Raw genomic sequence first — 18732 nt, 5'->3', positions numbered from 1 at the left:
GGAAACACCTTCTCATTTAATGTGCTTTCTTTATTTTCATGACCATTTACGTTGGTAGATTCTCACTGAAGGCATCAAAACTATGAATGAACACATGAGGAGTTATGTACTTAACCAAAAAAGGTGAAATAACTGAAAAAGTTTTATATTCTATTTTCTTCTAAAAAGCCACCCTTTGGTTTGATAACCGCTTTGTACTCTTGGCATTCTCGATTAGCTTCAAGAGGTAGTCACCTGAAATGGTTTTCCGACAGTCATGTATGAGGTCCCAGAAGTGTTTAGCACTTGTTGTCTCCTTTGTAAATGATCATGAAAATAAAGAAAGAAATAAAGAAAATAAAGAAAACACTTTGAATGAGAAGGTGTGTTCAAACTTTTGGCCTGTACTGTATGCATGTATATATATATATATATATATATATATATATATATATATATATATATATATATATATTAGGGCTGTAGCGAAGCCTCGACGAAGTCGACGGCTCGATTCTAAAAATTTGTCGACGTCAGATCCGGAAGTCGACGCACCGCGCCCACTTGTTGCATCCCCAGGAGTTTGTAAATAGAGGAGGAATCTGCCTGTTTTTCCTCAAGTTCGCCCTCTTCTCCGCCTTCACTAACATCTCCGCCAAATACCGAAGACCCGGAACAACGTCCGTCCACTACTAGATTATTTTCCTGTTTTGCCCCTTCGTCTCCCGGCAACGGACAACAACTTCCGGGGTCAGATGCGCTGCTTCGTGGCTATCGCAGATGTAGAAAATCACCGGGAGCGCTTCTCCCTTCATAAAGGAGCTTCTTTCAGACATTAGGAGAGCTGTTTTGGTGGTAGCAGTCTCTCCTTCGTGCTGGTCTGTTTGCTGCTGGGTGTTTTTGGTTTATTTAAACTTGGTAACTTGAACTTAATTGTGTCATATAACTCCCGTGGCCTGCGCCTTGGTAACGGGGCTGGGGATAGGGCACGTCGTATTGTTGTCGATAAACTTTTGGAAGATGTTGACATTTTATGTCTGCAAGAGACAATGCTGCCCAAACAGAACCTGGATCGGTTAAACTCCTTTCACTGCAATTTTTTTGGTGCTGGGGAGTCCACTACTGATCTGTCATCTGGAATTATTCAAGGAAGGATACCTGGAGGCGTGGCCATCCTATGGCACAAGGATTATGATCCTTTTATTTCTGTTGTCAGGCTAAATGTGGACTGGTGCATTGCAGTAAAGATTGTTATGGATGAGAAGGTATTCATGATCTTAAATATTTATATGCCATATGAGAGTCAGCAGAATGAAGATGAATATCTGGCGAAACTTGGTTTTTTAAGCTCATTTATCAGTCAGTGTGAGTTTAATTGTGTTTTTATTGTTGGTGATATGAATGCTGATATTTCAGACACTCGCTCCACCTTTGGGCAACATCTGATTCAGTTTTGTGTAAATAATAACTTGGTTTTAACTAGCAAAGAGAGACTGCCAGCAGACAGCCACACGTATGTCAGTGAGGCATGGCACTCAACTTCCTGGCTTGATCACTGTATATGCACTGAGGATGCACACGAATGCATATCCAGGGTGGAAATCTTATACTCCCTGGCAACAACTGATCACATCCCTGTTTCCTTAGTGGTAAACTGTGAATCTTTGCCTGTGCTGCTCCAACACCAGAGCCCCTCACACACAGAGAAGCTTACTTGGGCTAAAGTGTCAGTCGAGGATATTAGGAAATATTACTTACTGTCAGATTGTAGTCTGAGATCTGTTAGTGTCCACAAAGAAACGTTACAGTGTAGAGATGTTAACTGTGAACATATGGAGCACAGGCTGCACTTATGCACTTTGTATCAAAATATTGTGGACAGCTTGATTATTGCCAGCGAGTTCCTCTGCCAAAAGGGAGCAACAAAATTTAAACCGCTTCCAGGATGGAGTGAGCATGCTTATGCGTTACATGCTGAGTCCAGAGCAGCCTATAAAGTCTGGGCAGCTGCTGGTAAACCAAAATCCGGTTCAATATTGGAGTCTAAGAAAGCCGCGAACGTTAAGTTCAAGAATGCTGTTCGCTATATTAAAAGAAATGAGCAAACAATGCGGGCAAACTCCTTAGCGAACAAACTAAAGAATAATGATGTTTCAGAGTTCTGGAAGGAGTTAAAACGCTCCTGTATCAGTAAGCAGCTGCTACCTGCATCTATAAATGGGGTATCAGGAGACAAGAACATTGTTGAAGCCTGGAGGAATCACTTTAGCAGAATTTTTAACTGTGTAAATAGTGAAAGGTTCAATCTTGGCAACATTATCTACAATCATGGTATGATTGTCAGAGCTGATGAAGTCCGTCTCGCTATAGAGAAAATGTCTTTAAACAAAGCTTGCGGCCCGGATCAACTATCAGCAGAGCACATGAAGTATGCTAGCTGTAGAGCTCAGGTGTTACTTTCATTGTGCTTTACTGGCTTTTTGAAGCATGGAATCTTGCCTGACCATATGTTATCTGTTCTCTTAGTCCCTATAGTCAAAGAGAAAACTGGAAAAATCTCCTGTATTGATAACTACAGGCCTATTGCTATGGCTAGTGTGTTGTCCAAGGTGTTTGAGCATATTTTGCTGGAAAGACTGCAAAATTTTATAACTACGACAGAGAATCAGTTTGGTTTTAAAGGTAAACTTAGTACTGACTTGTGTATCTATGCTTTAAAAGAAACTGTAAGCAAATACATGAGGCATAATACTTCTGTTTTTATGTGTTTTTTAGATGCCTCTAAGGCCTTTGACAGAGTCAATCATCAGAAATTATTCATCAAGCTACAAAACAGAGGGGTCCCTTCTTACCTAGTTAGGATTTTGCACTTCTGGTACTCTCATCAACTAATGCAGGTAAAGTGGGGGACAGAAGTGTCTGAACCTTTCTCCGTATCAAATGGAGTCAGACAAGGCGGGATTCTGTCACCTGTCCTTTTTAACCTGTACCTTGACGAGTTGTCTGTTACTCTGAATGCTAGTAAGACTGGATGCTTGGTGGGTGACCGACTGGTAAATCATTTAATATATGCAGATGACCTAGTCCTCATGTCTCCCTATAGCGCAGGCCTGCAGCAGCTGCTCAGGGCATGTGCTAAGTATGGTGAGCAATTTGACATCCTGTTTAACCCTAAAAAGAGTGTGGTTATGATTGCTGCTACTAAAGGGGACCTGAAGCTTAATTTTCCATCTTTTAACTTAACAAATCAGGTCCTGGAAGTGGTAAGCAAAGTAAAATATTTGGGGCACATTTTAAGAAGTGACCTCTGTGATGACGAGGACATTAAGAGGCAGTGTGGTAAGCTGTACATGCAGGCTAACACTCTGGCACGTAACTTTGGCATGTGCTCAGATCCTGTTAAAGTGTCCCTCTTTCGTTCCTTTTGTACTCCTTTCTATACAGCCCACTTGTGGTGCAACTATAGTAAGGTAGTAATGAAGAAGCTTCAAGTGGCTTATCAGGATGCTTTTAGAATCCTCATGAAGCTCCCTAGATGGACTTCGGCAAGTCACATGTTTGTTACGAGTAACATCCCAACTTTTCATGCGCTTCTGAGGCTCTTCATGTACAAATTCATCTGCCGACTGAGTTTGTCAGCTAACGCGGTTGTTAGAGCTCTGTCATCTTTATCTTACAGTTACAGGTACTCCTCAGTCCTTTTTAAACATTGGAGCAACTGCCTATACGGTTTGTAATTAGAATGTGTTTGTATTTTATTTTTTTTATTTATTTTTTATTTTTTTATTCTTGCTATGGACATATCCCTTGTCTGAAATAAAGTTTGATTGATTGATTGAATGTTGGTAAAGCTACTGTTAGCATCTTCGCTAACAGCTTCTTGCGTTGGGATAAGCTGTTACGTTTTGGTTTAGAGTTCATCTTTTTTGTGGCGTAGATCTCCCTTTTATTACATTTAGAGTGTTGTGGGTTTTCGGTTTAGTGTAAAACATCACCTGAGTTTGGTTTAACCCGTAAGACCACTCGCCTCACGCACAAAAGTGACCAAAACAAAGCAGCATGGAGACACTCCATCTTCTACCACCTCTCAGGCAGCAGCCTGCACTCCCAAGTTCTACACATCACCAGAACATAACCAACCAACACAATAAACGCAGTGTTATACAAAATGGAAGGCCTGTAGTGTTTATTCTCTTACAGTAAGAATTTATCAATTTTTTTGAGGAATTTATTTGAGATTTTCTGGTTTTTGTTAATTGTGCAATAGAAAAATAATCATTAGATTAATTTTCTAAATAGTCATTAGAATAGTCGACTATTCGATAAAATAATCGTCAGAATAATCGTTTTAAAAATAATCGTTTACCCCCAGCCCTAATATATATATATATATATATATATATATATATATATATATATATATATATATATATAGACCAGTGTTTCCCAACCCTGGTCCTCAGGGACCGCTGTCCTTCATGTTTTCCATGTTGACCTTTCAAACACTGCTGCCACACAACTGACTTAAATGAATGAGCGATTAACTGGTATCTGCAGAACTTGATGTCCTCCTGAGAAGCCAATGAAAATCAGGTGTGCTGAAGCAGAGACATGGAAAACTTGTAGGACAGTGGTCCCTGATGACAAGGGTTGGGAAACACTGTTGTAGACACATGTGGTCAATAATTTGGCACTTTAGTGCATCTTAGTTCAAATTAAAATTTTCTAAAACTGTCAGTGTTGCATTCTCTTCAGGTAAAAACTCTGCCCTGCATTTGAATTTAATTGCTATCGCTATTGGCTAAGAGGTACCCTATGACTTCAGCTGGCACCATATGATGTCACTATGTCGTTGTGAGCCTGTGTGTGTGTGTGTGTGTGTGTGTGTGTGTGTGTGTGTGTGTGTGTGTGTGTGTGTGTGTGTGTGCGTGCGTGTGTGTGTATTTGTTAGCGGCTCCACCCTCTTGGTCTGCCAGGCAACAGCATTTGCTGCATTTTTCAAACAGGAAGTGGGAGTGGAGTAAGACCCTGGTAAGGGGTGACTTGCTCTTTAACTTCTCTGTTCAGGGTTGTCGCGATTTCTAGGCAACAGGAAATAAGCTCAGGTAAGGGCAGCACTAAAAAGGAAAGTTACACTGTGCAATTTCAAAGCCACTCATTTACGGTCTAAGCAGTCTACAAAGCACCGAGGCATACGGCCTACAAGGATGCTGCCTCTGACTTTGGACACAGCCCTCATGTTTGATAAACCTCAACAGACGCGTTTCCACTGTCGGGACTTCAGGGTCATTTTTAGAAAGAAGGAAAAAACTGGGCGACACAATAGCTCTGTCCTCTCAGCTGTTGTAGCAGATGTTTTCAAGAAGTGCCGAGACGTCAGCACATCACGTCTTGCTTCGGCGACTGGTTCCTGAAAATGACCTGGACAACTCTCCGTTCGGCTGGCTCGCTGAAAAGGAGACGCACGCATGCTGGGAAGCTCCGGAAAGATTACCCTGAAGTTCCAACGGTGGAAACACACCTTACAAACCTGCTGTTATTTATCATTTCAGCGTGATTTTTTTAATGAGAAGAGGCCTAATTCACTCAAGTCATGTGCAAACACTGACAGCCCAGTGAGATACAGCCTAAGCAGAATTTAAACAGAATGTTAAAATGCTAAATCAATATTTCTGACCAACATCGTAATATTAGATTAGATGCAAACCTGAGTAACTTCCAGGCGTTGTTTGTTAATGAAAGGCTTGTTTGGAGCCATGGAAAAGGCTGTGTTTAAGGTTAGAGCATAAAACCCACATTTAAAACAGTCTGAACAAGTAGGACACTGACTTGTTGAACAAATCTGACGCGTTAACATCGAACCAAGCTGCATGGTAGTTCTCTAGCAGCTTTATTACCATTGAACGTGTCTAATGAAAGGCAATAAGGAGAGCAGAGTAAGAGTGTGGAGAGCAGAGGAGTGCCGAGGCTGCAGAATTACTGAGTGGTTTAGTGGCTGCTGTAATAATACTTAGGCTGGTACTTAATCTGCTCTGGCTGAGGAAAACAGCTTCTCTGACTGATCCTCTGCCCTCTAGCCTGCCATCATCACCATCATCATGGTGATAACACGGACTGTTCAGTGGATGAGGGTTAGTGGCCTCGTTTCACCACTACCTTATAACTGCTGGGGTTCAATGGGGAAGAGCAGAAGCAAACCACGTGACAAAATGTTTCAAGGACAGCAGAGTAAGCTGGCTAGGACAGGATCTAAACCTTCTTAAGTCAAGCTTAAAGAACAGATGGGATTGGTTTCTCTGTTCTCCTGTGTATTACCTTAATTTGTTGTCGTCGCAAAGTTGCCAGTTCCCTGATGTCTCTGAAGGGCTGAAGCAGGTAGTGGTAAAGCTGGGTGATGGCCTCCAGTAGGTCTCCATAAGCCTCATCTTCTTCTGAATACACCTGCAGTAGCTCCACCATGCTGTCAATGGCTTTGTGCTTGTCCAACGCCTGAAAACAGATGATACAGGTAAAAATAACTGAGGGTGGACACGGATGCTTTCAGAAAATGCAGCACGGTCCAGGCTTGAGGATCTCCTAGTTTCTTGCTCAGTTATTAATTTACTATTTTCCTCTAAGCTCATTCACGCTTCATTAGCCGTTTTTCAAAACAATGCCGTAATTTAGCCTCATCGCTGAAGTGGCATCAGGGACCCTTAGGTCGCGGCGGTTATGTTGCGCAATCATGTTAAAGCTAAAGGGGGAATAGGGGCGGTCCCTGCGCTGGCGCGGACTTCCGTTTATCTTGGACATATCTCGCTTTTTATTGCGATCAAAGCCGCGCTCATTTAACTACATTTTTTAACAAGACCTTTTTTTAAAATAGGTTTTTTTAACAGGCCGCTCCTAAAGGTGTCTGTCCCCATGCAGTCTCTGGTGATCTGACCTCCAGCTCTAACGAAGAGAAGCTCCTGGAGCGCTGCATTACTCCAGATTATCATCTCAGCTGATTTTGTTCACAAAAGCCAACTTTTCAGCCCGTTTTCACTTTCATTTTCAAAATAGCTGCCGGCCAGAGCTTGGTGGTAGCTCCCCACATGATCACGACACCACCTTCTGTTGCGGAAAGGCGCCGTTTAAAAAACAGACAATTACAGTAATATTACTAGCTGGCGAGGCAGAACGAACGCCGCAAAATTCGCACATCACCATGCCGGCACCGTGCGCTTAGACACACTGCTGCGGTAATATTATGCTGATTTACCGGCGTAGTGTGGCTTGTAAAAAGGGCTGCTGACACCGAGTACAGCACAGATGCGGTCTGGTTTCTGTGCGGCTTCCGTTCGGACGGCCATTTACACTGGCTGAGTATCGTAAGCAGTGTGTCTCCCGAAATGTGCTCCAGCAAGACCCCCAAATCTTGGGGGCTTTATGCAAATTCACATGATAAATATGACATTAGACGTTTAAACATATATCATACACTGTGAACTGATAGCCCTGTCATTTACGCAAAAAAAAATGCCAGGAAAAATTGCAACGAGGGTTTTGCCGACACACCTCGAACCACATCTCACGTCCTGTCTGGCTCGTGTAACTTCTTTAACTTCACAAAATGTGTGTGTGTGTGTGTGTGTGTGTGTGTGTGTGTGTGTGTGTGTGTGTGTGTGTGTGTGTGTGTGTGTGTGTGTGTGTGTGTGTGTGTGAGAGAGAGAGAGAGAGAGAGAGAGAGAGAGAGAGAGAGAGAGAGAGAGAGAGAGAGAGAGAGAGAGAGAGAGAGAGAGAGAGAGAGAGAGAGAGAGAGAGAGAGAGAGAGAGAGAGAGAGAGAGAGAGAGAGAGAGAGAGAGAGAGAGAGAGAGAGAGAGAGAGAGAGAGAGAGAGAGAGAGAGAGAGAGAGAGAGAGAGAGAGAGAGAGAGAGAGAGAGAGAGAGAATCCATAAAAATCCATTGTTGAGTGCAGTAAAAGGAGAATAGATTGACCCCAACTGCTACTGATTGGTACCATATGTCTAAAAATCCACAGAGTGCTTATTGTTCTGTTTTAGAAAGCCACTAAAACTGCTTTGTTTACAAAAATGTATTATTCCCCTGCTCTATGAAACACACAGCCCGAGTTCACGAAGCACAATAAATCTTCTTCACGTCTGTAACAGAATTGAAGAGGGCAGCGGATATGAATGGAGGCCGTTACACCAACTCCAGGTTGACTTTGCTAAGCCCTCCACGTTGAGGATTCAGGCTGACACTACACGATTCAGCTACAACACTGTTCCTACTGTTTACAGACTCTGGGTCTCCATGACGACCACTGGCCCAATCACACGTCCCATTTAGTCATTTCTAGCCAGGAGGATAACCCCTAAACTGGCCGGGTGTGAGCTGGTTTTCAGAAATTTTATATTTTACAAAAGGAGAGAGAGCTAAAAAAGAACAAAAAAGGTTAAATAGAACAGTGTAAAGCTAAATCTAGAAATATTTAGCTTGTTTAATTACAACTACTACTGCTACTACTACTCCTGCTGCTGCTACTGCTAACAACAACAATAACAATTTTAACAAAATAAAAAAAAACTATTAAAAAATCATCAAAAGTTGAAATTAAAAGATCTGGGGAAACACACACACTGAATTTTGAATGCATCACTTTTTACAAAGCTCATTTTGTTTGTTTGTTTGTTTTTTTGGTCTAGTCGTTTTCAGGTGCTCTTTTTTCTGAGTCTGACAAAATCCCATTTCCTTTATCTTTCTTTCCTTCCTTAGCTTCACTTACAAAGTGTTTACTTTCAGACGTGTTTTTACAACCGTCTGAAAACCCATTTTGAACCAAGACGGTTTCATGAGCCAAGTTTCACTTTCATGCCGACAGAACGATGTGCAGAAGACATAATTACAAGACAATTCAGCCGGTGATGGTGTGGTGAATCTGCAGAGCCTATCATCACGACCAGCTCCTGTCAGTGATAAATCTGCTGTCTGGCCACAGTCCTTTCCTTCTCTGCCGTGTAATTGAGATACAACCCAGGAAGCCCAGCCTTTCACTGCCAGCAGAAAAATAGAGGGCTGTTTCTACAGCAATGTTTGCTACACTGTGAATTCAGAGTTAACTAGTAACAAATACTGATCTGTGGGATTAAACTGTAGCACCGTCGGCTTTGAACCAGTGACGAGGCAGCACTATCATCAAATGCTGCTCTGTAGTGTAAACCAAAAGCATGTGACAGTTTATTCTTACAGCAGCACCATCATGGTGAACTGGGTACACAAACAAACCACCAGACACAGCCTCACATGGAGCCCGAGAGGTCAGCAGGGTAGTAGACCAAACTATTTCACACGCATACCCTTAATTAAAGAGGCTCACACGGATTACTGACAGAAACATGAATGATTAGAGCTAAACCTCTGCTGTGTTTATGCTTAGCCTTTTATTAGTGTGTGTATTCAATTCCCAGATGCTTTTATCCAAAACAGCTGACAAATTGACTGAACATGTTTGTTTGTGGTCTGTGGGAGGAAGCTGGAGTACCCAGAGAAAACCTGTACGTGCACGATAAGAACACGCTGTCTCTGCTCGCAAGGGTCGCAGCAGGGATTTGAACCTTCGGGCTGCAAGACAACAGTGGTGGCAACTTCACCATGCAGCCCCATTATTGTGTTTTAAGATTTGACACTGATTTTTACAAAGGTATTCAATATTTTAAGCATCTGTTATGTTTTATCACACCTGTGTTTAAATATCCTACATGTGAGTTCACACATCCATTTACAGTATGATGCAAATATTTTGACACTTTTATTTTGTTGGATCCTCTTTTCCTCTTTTAACCATTAAGCATTAGACATTGTTATTTTTATCACTCCAGAGGAATAAAAAAGCGGTAATTGTTCTTATTTCTTGGTGTGGACATAAAAGATTTAAAGGTGTGGTTCACTCGTTATCGATACATTTGCAGTGGTCTCTAGCAGGAATGAATGACTTGCAAGTCACACTCTAGGGTAAAAAGCTCAGCTGCGCCTGTTTCAGGAACAAGCAGAATGCCAGATCCGAGGGGAGCTCAACATGGCAGGATTTGGAGTCATATTTCCTGATATTTGGACATCTCGCCTCTGATTGGATAACAGCAACACAACACTGCCACTGACTTTGTTTGCTCTGCGACAGGGATGTTTTCTCCCCACGAACAACACTGGAGGTGTTCTGCTGTGTGGTGGAGTTGCTAATGCTAACAGTTAGCGCCTACTAGCTGAGACGTTCTCTGCTGTTTCCTGGATGCTAAACCAACAACAGCCTTCACCGTTGTAAGTCTAGATGGGCGAGTCCATGAATGTTAAGTGACAGTGTGACGTAGATCCATCAGCATCATCAGAAGCTAATGCAGGAGATAGGTGAAGGAGACTACTTCATGTTTAGCCTGCATGAAACACTCAGGGTGGCGGAAACCCTGCTCTTGTTTTGGTCTTCCCAAATGTGTCAGTTTGGTTTATGGAAACTTGACTCGACAAAAGGATTGTTGAAGAAACTGTAGCTTGTGCATCAGGTTACTGTACTGTAATTTTATTGTACCCTAATCCTGCATTAAAAAACCGAATGTTCTGGTTCTTAGTTGCACTTCATGTGCACTAACATTCCCTGTTCGTAACATCATCCAAGAGAAAAACAACAAAGAGCCCAGTAACCCTCTAACTATTAGCTTTAGGTCTCTGGTTTACTGCTGTTAGTCTGACTCTGTTTAACATCGGATTACAGATTAAAATAAACAAATGAATAAAAGCATTGGGAAAGTGTCTCTGGTCAATGGGGTGGTTTAAAGTTATCTTTAAGAGCAAGGTTAAGATACCTTATCTAAGTTCTGATGAAACAGAGCTGTGATCTTTGGTTTGAAGCTATTTTCACACAAACTAAACCAGGACAACCTGATGAATCGGAATCAAAACTAAATAGGGCAAATTGGTATTTTAGACATATTGCGTTTAATCACTTCCCTGAACTATTATGCTCACAATACTTAATTATAAAGCTGTGTATACTTTAAAATGTACAGCTGTACGTGAATCACTGCATGTGAAATGTGAATACAGATAATAGTTCACATTTGTGTGTTCCATGTTTGTTCCAGTCTAAACTGCCCTCAAATGGGTCAGAACTTTAATATTTTGCACACCATCACTAATTTCTCAAAGGTGTGGTTCGCTGAGAATCCGTATAGTTCATGTTCATAATGAACATGTTCCTCTACCCCAATCTCCTGCATTAGCCATATAAAGGAAATAGTTGTGAAAGCAATCGGCTCAGAAAAGCCAGTCTCTTCTAGGTCACAGGGAAAATAAATATTTGTGGCCCCGCCCACCTTGGACTGCGGCCAGGAGAAAGCAGAGTAGGGTTGGGCATCGTTTAATTTAGAACGATTCCGATTCCAATTCCAATTCCTTGTTTCGATTCTGGTTCCTATCGATTCCCGATTTCGATTCTTTCAAGACATGACATGCTTTACATGAGCCAGCTAACCACAGGTCCTACTTGATGAAATAATCTTAACTTCAACATGAATTTTAATTCTATGAACAACAACATCACCTTCATTTAGGTAAAAACATGTTTTGGAGCAAAAAAGAAAAAGACTTGCAGCACAACCAGTGTGTTTGTTTCTGACCACAACCAAAGTCTGGAAGAAGCCTCTGGGATGAGAGGCTAAATGTCTCCAACATATCCAGAAACGTCCAGCTGTTTTCAGCTAAAACTCTCAGGATGATCATGTCCAGGATGACTGAGAACTACACCTCCACGCTGCAGCAGCATTCAGTCAGAACAGGAAGTGAAACTTAAACATAGCTGCTGTCAGTAACAATCTAACAGATTTTAAATATTAAAACTCTCAACAGAAATAGATCAGAAAGGAAATTAAAATGTTCACAGCTTTGTGTGTGATTTATAATAATAATAATAATAATAATAATAATAATGCATTGAACTTATATAGCGCTTTTCTAGACACCCAAAGACGCTTTCACACACTCTCACATTCACACACTGCTAGTGATGGTAAGCTACTTGTAGCCACAGCCGCCCTGGGGAGGTCTGACAGAGGCGAGGCTGCCATTTGGCGCCGTCGGCCCCTCTGACCACCACTAACACAGGCAAGTTGGGTGAAGTGTCTTGCCCAAGGACACAACGGCAGGATAGCCCTGGCGGGAGCTGGAATCGAACCCATGACCCTCCGATCATGAGGCAACCCGCTCTACCACCTGAGCCACTACTGCAGAAGCTGGTGTGGTCCACCACAGAGAAAGCGGCTCTATTGTTCAGCCTTCTGACTCTCACGCGGCTGCGTCTGACTGCTGATACTCCGTGTTTTTATTTCTGCAGTGAGACAAACTCATCTCACACCGTCCAGAGTTTGTTCTTTAAAGCTTCTATTAAATCCACCCTGTTGACGTATTTTAACAAGTTTCCTCTACGCCGCATGAGTTAAAGTTTACATTACGGAGCAAAAGTTCGGCAGACGCGTTTGTTTATATTTGGCCGCTGCGTACCGGTTGTGGGGAGGAAGGGGGGACTCGGTGCTGCACACAGACAGCTGGTGTGATCAGCTCTGAAAAGCATTGATCACAATTTGCAGATCATGTTTATTTTTCACGGAGGTCGGCATGCTAGAAATCGAAATAAAAAAACTTTGAATGATTCCGGGAAAAATGAACAGTTGGAACCGGTTCCAATCGGTGCTCGATGCCCAACCCTAGAGCAGAGTATGACTCAGCTAGTATGAGCTAACAATTAGCATTAGCAACTCCACAACATGGCGGAACACTTTCAGACTTGTGCTATGTTTGGAGATAAACCTCAACATTGCATTTTTTTTTATCCTTGAGAGATAAGCGAACAAAGGCCACGGAAGGGTCATGTTGCTGTTAGCCAATCAGAGGCAAGAGGTTTGCATATCATGAATATTAATGAGGTTGACTTGCACACCCCCCCCCCCCTTCCTCCTCCTCTGACTGACTACTACCTCATGAAACAGGAGCGGGAGAGCATTTTCCCAGAGATAACTCGCAGGACAATCATTCACATTAGAGACCACAGATCATTTATTGAATTAAAAATAAACAAGTGAATGAGACCTTTAAGAATAGACCCACTGACAGGAAAGCAGAATAACATTATAAATATATTTTTAGGCTCTAGTATGACCTGGCACTAACAGCCATCCTGGGCGATCTGGCTCCACTTACAGCTCTAATTACAGGTGTGAACACTCTGGAGATGGACTGCCTAGACCACCTTCAGAGGTGGTCTAGGCACACTTGTCCACATTCATCTGGTTGTCTGAGGGCCAGCTGTCCTGAAACACACTTAAGGACCACCTACTGATCTGGTATGACTCCATGCTAACTGTAGATTAATTCCTAAATGTCTCCTGGTTTGATAGAAATATAGTTTATAAACAGCATAGTTTCAATCTGACTGAGCTGTTGGCTAATAAGAAACAATTTAACCGCTAACTGGGGAAAGCATGAAGATATACCTACAAGTATTATTAAAAGGAATTTGTCACATTTCACTTTGCAAACTTAATCTTATTTCATCTCCTCATCTAAACTTGCCCATAACAAAAGTTAAACTCGTGCATCAGGAGGTGTTTAGGTCTAAAAATGGAAATGGCAAAACAAGGACAAAGCACAAAGGCAGCATAAGACATGCATCAAACCACTATTTTAATGATAAATCCCACTCAGTGTTTTGCACAGCGTCAAGCATCATTTATACCAAAATAATTATTTGTGTGAGCACTCACTTCCTGTTTCACCATCAGGGCTTCAGGAGCAGCACTTTTAGTTCAGGCTTACCTCATGTGAAGTTTGTTTGGACTGTAGATTGTTTCTTTGTTGGTTTATTTTATGTCACATTAGTTTATTCTTTTGTGTCTGTTTAGTTAGTCACAGGTTTAGCCCATTTTGGTTAACAGCTTTTATTCTCCCGTTTCCTTCTGATTAGTATTGTTTTCCTTGTGTCTGCTAAACTTCTCTCAACTTCTCAGTCACTGATCATGCACACCTGTCTCCCTTTAGCTCACCTGTCCTTGCTCTGTAATCCCATCCCTCAGTATATAAGCATCCTGGTTTCACATCTCTGTGCAGTTTCAGATTTTATCCTGTTATCATTTTCCAAGTATTTAACTTTTAAAACTATTATTTCAAGTTTACCTGTCTGCCTGCTGGAGGTCTTCACCTTGCTACACTTGACAGGTGTCTACAGGTGTTTAACACTAATGTCTGAATAATTTGAAAACATTTGCCCCTGAACATTTTTATGGATTTTAATATGCCTTGTTGTGGTAAAAGTAGATTATGTTTTAATCACCACCAGGGCTGCAACAACGAATCGATAAATTCGATGAAAATCGATTACTAAAAGCGTTGGCAACGAATTGCGTCATCGATTCGTTGTGTCGCACAACTCTTCCAAAAGCGCCCCCCCCCCCTCCCGCCCGCCGTTGCGCGCAGACCAGAGCAAGTCAGATCAGCGTGAGGGAGAGCCGGCAGATCAGCGCAAGGGAGAGCCGCAGATCAGCGCGAGGGAGAGCCGGCAGATCAGCGCGAGGGAGAGCCGGCAGATCAGCGCGAGGGAGAGCCGGTACCGGCAGATCAGCGCGAGGGAGAGCCGCAGATCAGCGCGAGGGAGAGCCGGCAGACTTGCGCTGCTGCGAACCGGTTCCGCATTGTTGCGCAGCGATCCAGGCAGCTGCTTCCAGCGCACGGTCCATTCTCAAAGTGGCGCAACCAAAAAACTATAATTAGCACACGATCGTTCATGTCCGCACATGTTCTCTATTTTCTGTCTTATTTGTGCCTGAAGCTCGCTACTGCGGAGCTCATCACCTGTGCTGTGGTGATTTCACCTCACGCAGCATCGAAAACGCGCTCTGAGCTTTTCGGTCAGGAGATTCCTTTGATCTGCTCAAAAGTAACTGATGAGGTGAAAAGGTAAGAATCCAGGCAACAGATTTTCTGGAGAATTAAGAGGAGATGCAGGAAGATGAGAGACAGACAGGACAGGAAAATAGTTAAATAAAAACAAGAAAACAAAACAAAGTGTTGAAAAGTAAAATGTAGGTAGATTTATCTCCACTACACGTTTTTACCAGTTGAAAACAATAAGTTATACACATGTCATATTTATACAGCTGATACAATTCAGATCACCTTCAAAACTCAGTCACACACCCAGGGCCGTTTCAAGACATTTTGGGGGCCAAGGCAAAATGCCCCCCCCCCCCCCCCCAATAACTGGGCTCCCCAGAAGCCTCTGTGTAATTCATGCCCTCTCCAGTAGTGTTAGTTATATGGTGTTTATAAAAGCCCCTCAGACATTACTGACATATTCTAATATTATCAGATTAAAAACTAAATTATCAGACATGCTGTCTCATCTGCTTCTTTTCTAAACTTGCAAAAAGTAACAAAACCATTTGAAAGCCACTATTTGTGGATTCTCTGAAAGTTTCCATGGAGTGTGTGACAACTTATTTTTTTCATTGATCCTATTGTCTAATCTCACAGCTGAAACAAGTATCCTTAATAATCTGTGCACAGGAAGCTTACTGATGCTGTAGTAAAACAAAAGGGATAATAATTTATTATTAATAAAAACTTGTTGCAGCACTAAAGCAGAAAAATTAGATTTTGCATTAAATATGCAAAATATTTACATATGAATTGTTTTAGAGCCCTTTAATTGGCAGAATCTGATATTAATTTAGTTCTTACAAAAAATGGGTCCCAACATGGTTTGTGTGGCGTTGCCATAGTGTGACGTCATAGGCACAGATCCCCTGTCCTCTTGTTTGGAAATGGAAATATGATCACCCTACATTAAACAAACTGTCCACCCGGGCTTTTGCGCTGCACAGAGACGCTTCGCTGCCTACAACTGATCGTCAGTTGAGAGTCAGTCTCATGCAGACTGACCAATGAAGAGAGGGCCTCAAGTTAAGACCCTCTCCTCATTGGTCAGTCCACATGAGGTGGGTCAAAGGTTACTCTGGGTGGCTTACGTGTTGTCAGGCATTCAAGTATTGAGTATATTTACTGCATATTACAGTAAAATATTCTGTATGTGACCACATTATGGTGATCCTTGGGTCGTGATGATGGAGCCCTTGAATATTGTTGCCCAGGGTACAACAAAGTGTTAATCTGGCCCTGGTTCCGCCGTCACATTCCCGCAGAAACTGGTTGATCACACCGGGGCCAGACTACTAGCATGTGGTTTTACAACCACAATGTCCTCAGAAGCAAAAACGCTTTTAAAAGGGAGGGAGGAGTCCTAACTGTTGCTGCAGGCATGTTGTGTGAGAGTGCAGTTATATACTGGTTAATATATTTTTGGGTTCAGTTGCTTTCATGTGGCCTAATGTGAGTCTATTTGGGATCATTGGAATGATCAGCAGCATTTCTTGATGTGACTTTATGGCAGTTGCCCAGGGCATCATCACAAGGAGGATGGCATTCATTTACTTTTGTTTTATTTGGTATTTTTTCAGTCATTTTTGGAAATAGTGATCAATTTTGATTAATTCACAGCCTATGTTTAATTACATTTAAAATAAATGTCAACAGATGAGATCAAGCAAAACAGATGAGAATTGCCCTTAAGCTGTTTAACTTGGACCAAGCATTTTAGGTCACAGATAGATGTAGCTTAGGGTCTCTGTCTATACACCTTATAAGACAATTTAGGTGATGGCATGTTGTTTTTCTGCTATTGAACTGTTTTCTAATAATGTTGTGTTAAATAAAGTGAAGGAAGGAGAGAAATAACGTTTCCCTAGCAGTTTTTAAAAATTTCCCCATGTAATCCGATTAATCGATTAATCGTGTCGAGACCCCATCCGATTCATCGATTATCCAAATAATCGTTTGTTGCAGCCCTAATCACCACTGGATTGGTCTCCTTTAACTATGAACTCTGGATGGTGATTCCCTAATCAGTGGGTCTCTGTGTTTTCATTGTTTCCTTTCAGGATTCGCTACAGCCAATCGTCTGGCTCCATCTAACCCCATCCTCTACTCTTCCTCCAACTAACTTCATGTCCTCTTTCATTACATCCATAAATCTCCTATTTGGTCTTGCTCTCAGCCTCCTGCCAGGCAGTTCCAACCAAAGCTTCCTTCAACCAATATAACCTCCTCCTCTACATGTCCAAACCAGCCTGGCCTTTCTGATCATGTCTTCAAAACATCTAACATGTCATGTTTACATTGGATGCCCCTCCTGAAAACCACTAGTCCACTACAGCCTCGGCAGGTCCAAACAGTCTTGCCAGTGACAGTGCTCTGATGGTTTGGGGGACGGGATGTTACTGTGACTGAGCGATACAACAAAGATGGTGACAGCTAGTTTGAAATGGCGTTGACTTCATCTTTGGACTATTTAGATGTATTTGCATCTTCTTCGGCAGAGTATGGCAGACTGCCCCGTTGACTGTCATCTCTAACGGTGAATACGTCATGTTGGTCATTGTCCAATAACATGCGAAAGAAGTTTGAAAGGTAACTGTAGGCTCCACCCCACGATGGAGAGCCATCATTGGGTCGTGGCCAGACTATAAATATTCACACATAGGTTGGCTAACCAGGTTAGGAAACCTCTGCATTTCTCTGGGCTTGTGTATCCCAATCGTTAATTGTGCCCACATGTTCCCCATCTGGTCACCTGTCCCCTTCACATCCTCGTTTGAATCATCCTAATTTCAGGCACTTGTCAGATCTCACTGTTTTAGCTCCCTGTTAAAGGGACTTTTCGGACTTTTGAATTTTTATGCTCGTGATTGCCCCCTCAGGCCAAAAGCGTAACGGCAGCTTCAATAGTAGGCTCGTGTACGAGGAGCGCATGCTGTACGTGCACACTCCTTAACGAAAATAACAGCTGAGACAGAGCACAGAGCTCTGAGAGCATCCCGTGTGTGTGTGTGGCCCAGAGGACACAAGAACACAGCAAATTAATAAAATAATGTGCTTTTTGGGCCATTCCCATCTGTACCGGGTAGCCCCGGTCGACCCCAGCCTGGCCCGGTTGATTCCACACATCCTTGCCTTAAGCCCATGTGGGCTGATTCTACCCACCAATCAGAGACTTGCTCTAATGGAAGGTGTGAATTTGCTGTCAGCAGTGGGTGTGTTGGCCCTGGTCGGCCTGAAGCAGACCCCCTCGAGAAGAGGGCTGAGAATGAGCCTTGGTTGACCCGGAAAAATACCAGGCCACCCAGATATGTAAACAACCTACGCTACCCGGCCCGGGCCGACCCGGTACAGATGGGAATGGCCCATTAGTCTCTGCAGCTGCACTTTCTTGTTGGCCGGACGAACGTGCTGTGTGTGTGTGTGTGTGTGTGTGTGTGTGTGTGTGTGTGTGTGTGTGTGTGTGTGTGTGTGTGTGTGTGTGTGTGTGTGTGTGTGTGTGTGTGTGTGTGCGTGCGTGCGTGTGTGTGTCCCGGAGAACAGAGGACAGGAGAACGTGCAGCTAATTAATTAAATAATTTGGTTCTGTACCTTTCTCTTCAGCACAGCTGACAAAGGTTTAAGATGGGTCAGTCCTCCTGCATGCTCAGATCATTCCCTTCCCTTGCTTGAAAAATTGTTCCAAAATTAAAGTTGAACCTACATCTTTTTTATCCGTGAATTCAATGCCGTTCGGCGAGTCTCAAATAAAAATTTGGGCGTCTTATTATTGTAAAAACATATACCATTAATGTAAAAAAGAAACTCCAAATAAACTA

The 18732-nt window shown here is 42.6% G+C and overlaps 1 protein-coding gene across 1 annotated transcript in view; it reads right to left on the bottom strand.

Annotated features, from left to right (window-relative positions):
* Positions 1-18732, bottom strand: part of jmy (junction mediating and regulatory protein, p53 cofactor) — a 47100-nt gene that overhangs the window by 23876 nt on the left and 4492 nt on the right. The window contains exon 2 of the mRNA XM_015943133.3: positions 6295-6468. Within this exon, the coding sequence (XP_015798619.1) occupies positions 6295-6468 (174 nt within the window). The remainder of the gene's footprint in view (positions 1-6294; positions 6469-18732) is intronic.

The sequence above is a fragment of the Nothobranchius furzeri genome, chromosome 6, assembly GCF_043380555.1.
Source record: "Nothobranchius furzeri strain GRZ-AD chromosome 6, NfurGRZ-RIMD1, whole genome shotgun sequence".
In the NCBI taxonomy this organism is placed as follows: Eukaryota; Metazoa; Chordata; class Actinopteri; order Cyprinodontiformes; family Nothobranchiidae; genus Nothobranchius; species Nothobranchius furzeri.
Note: the sequence above shows the minus strand (reverse complement) of the source record. Positions and strands in the feature narration are given on the sequence as shown.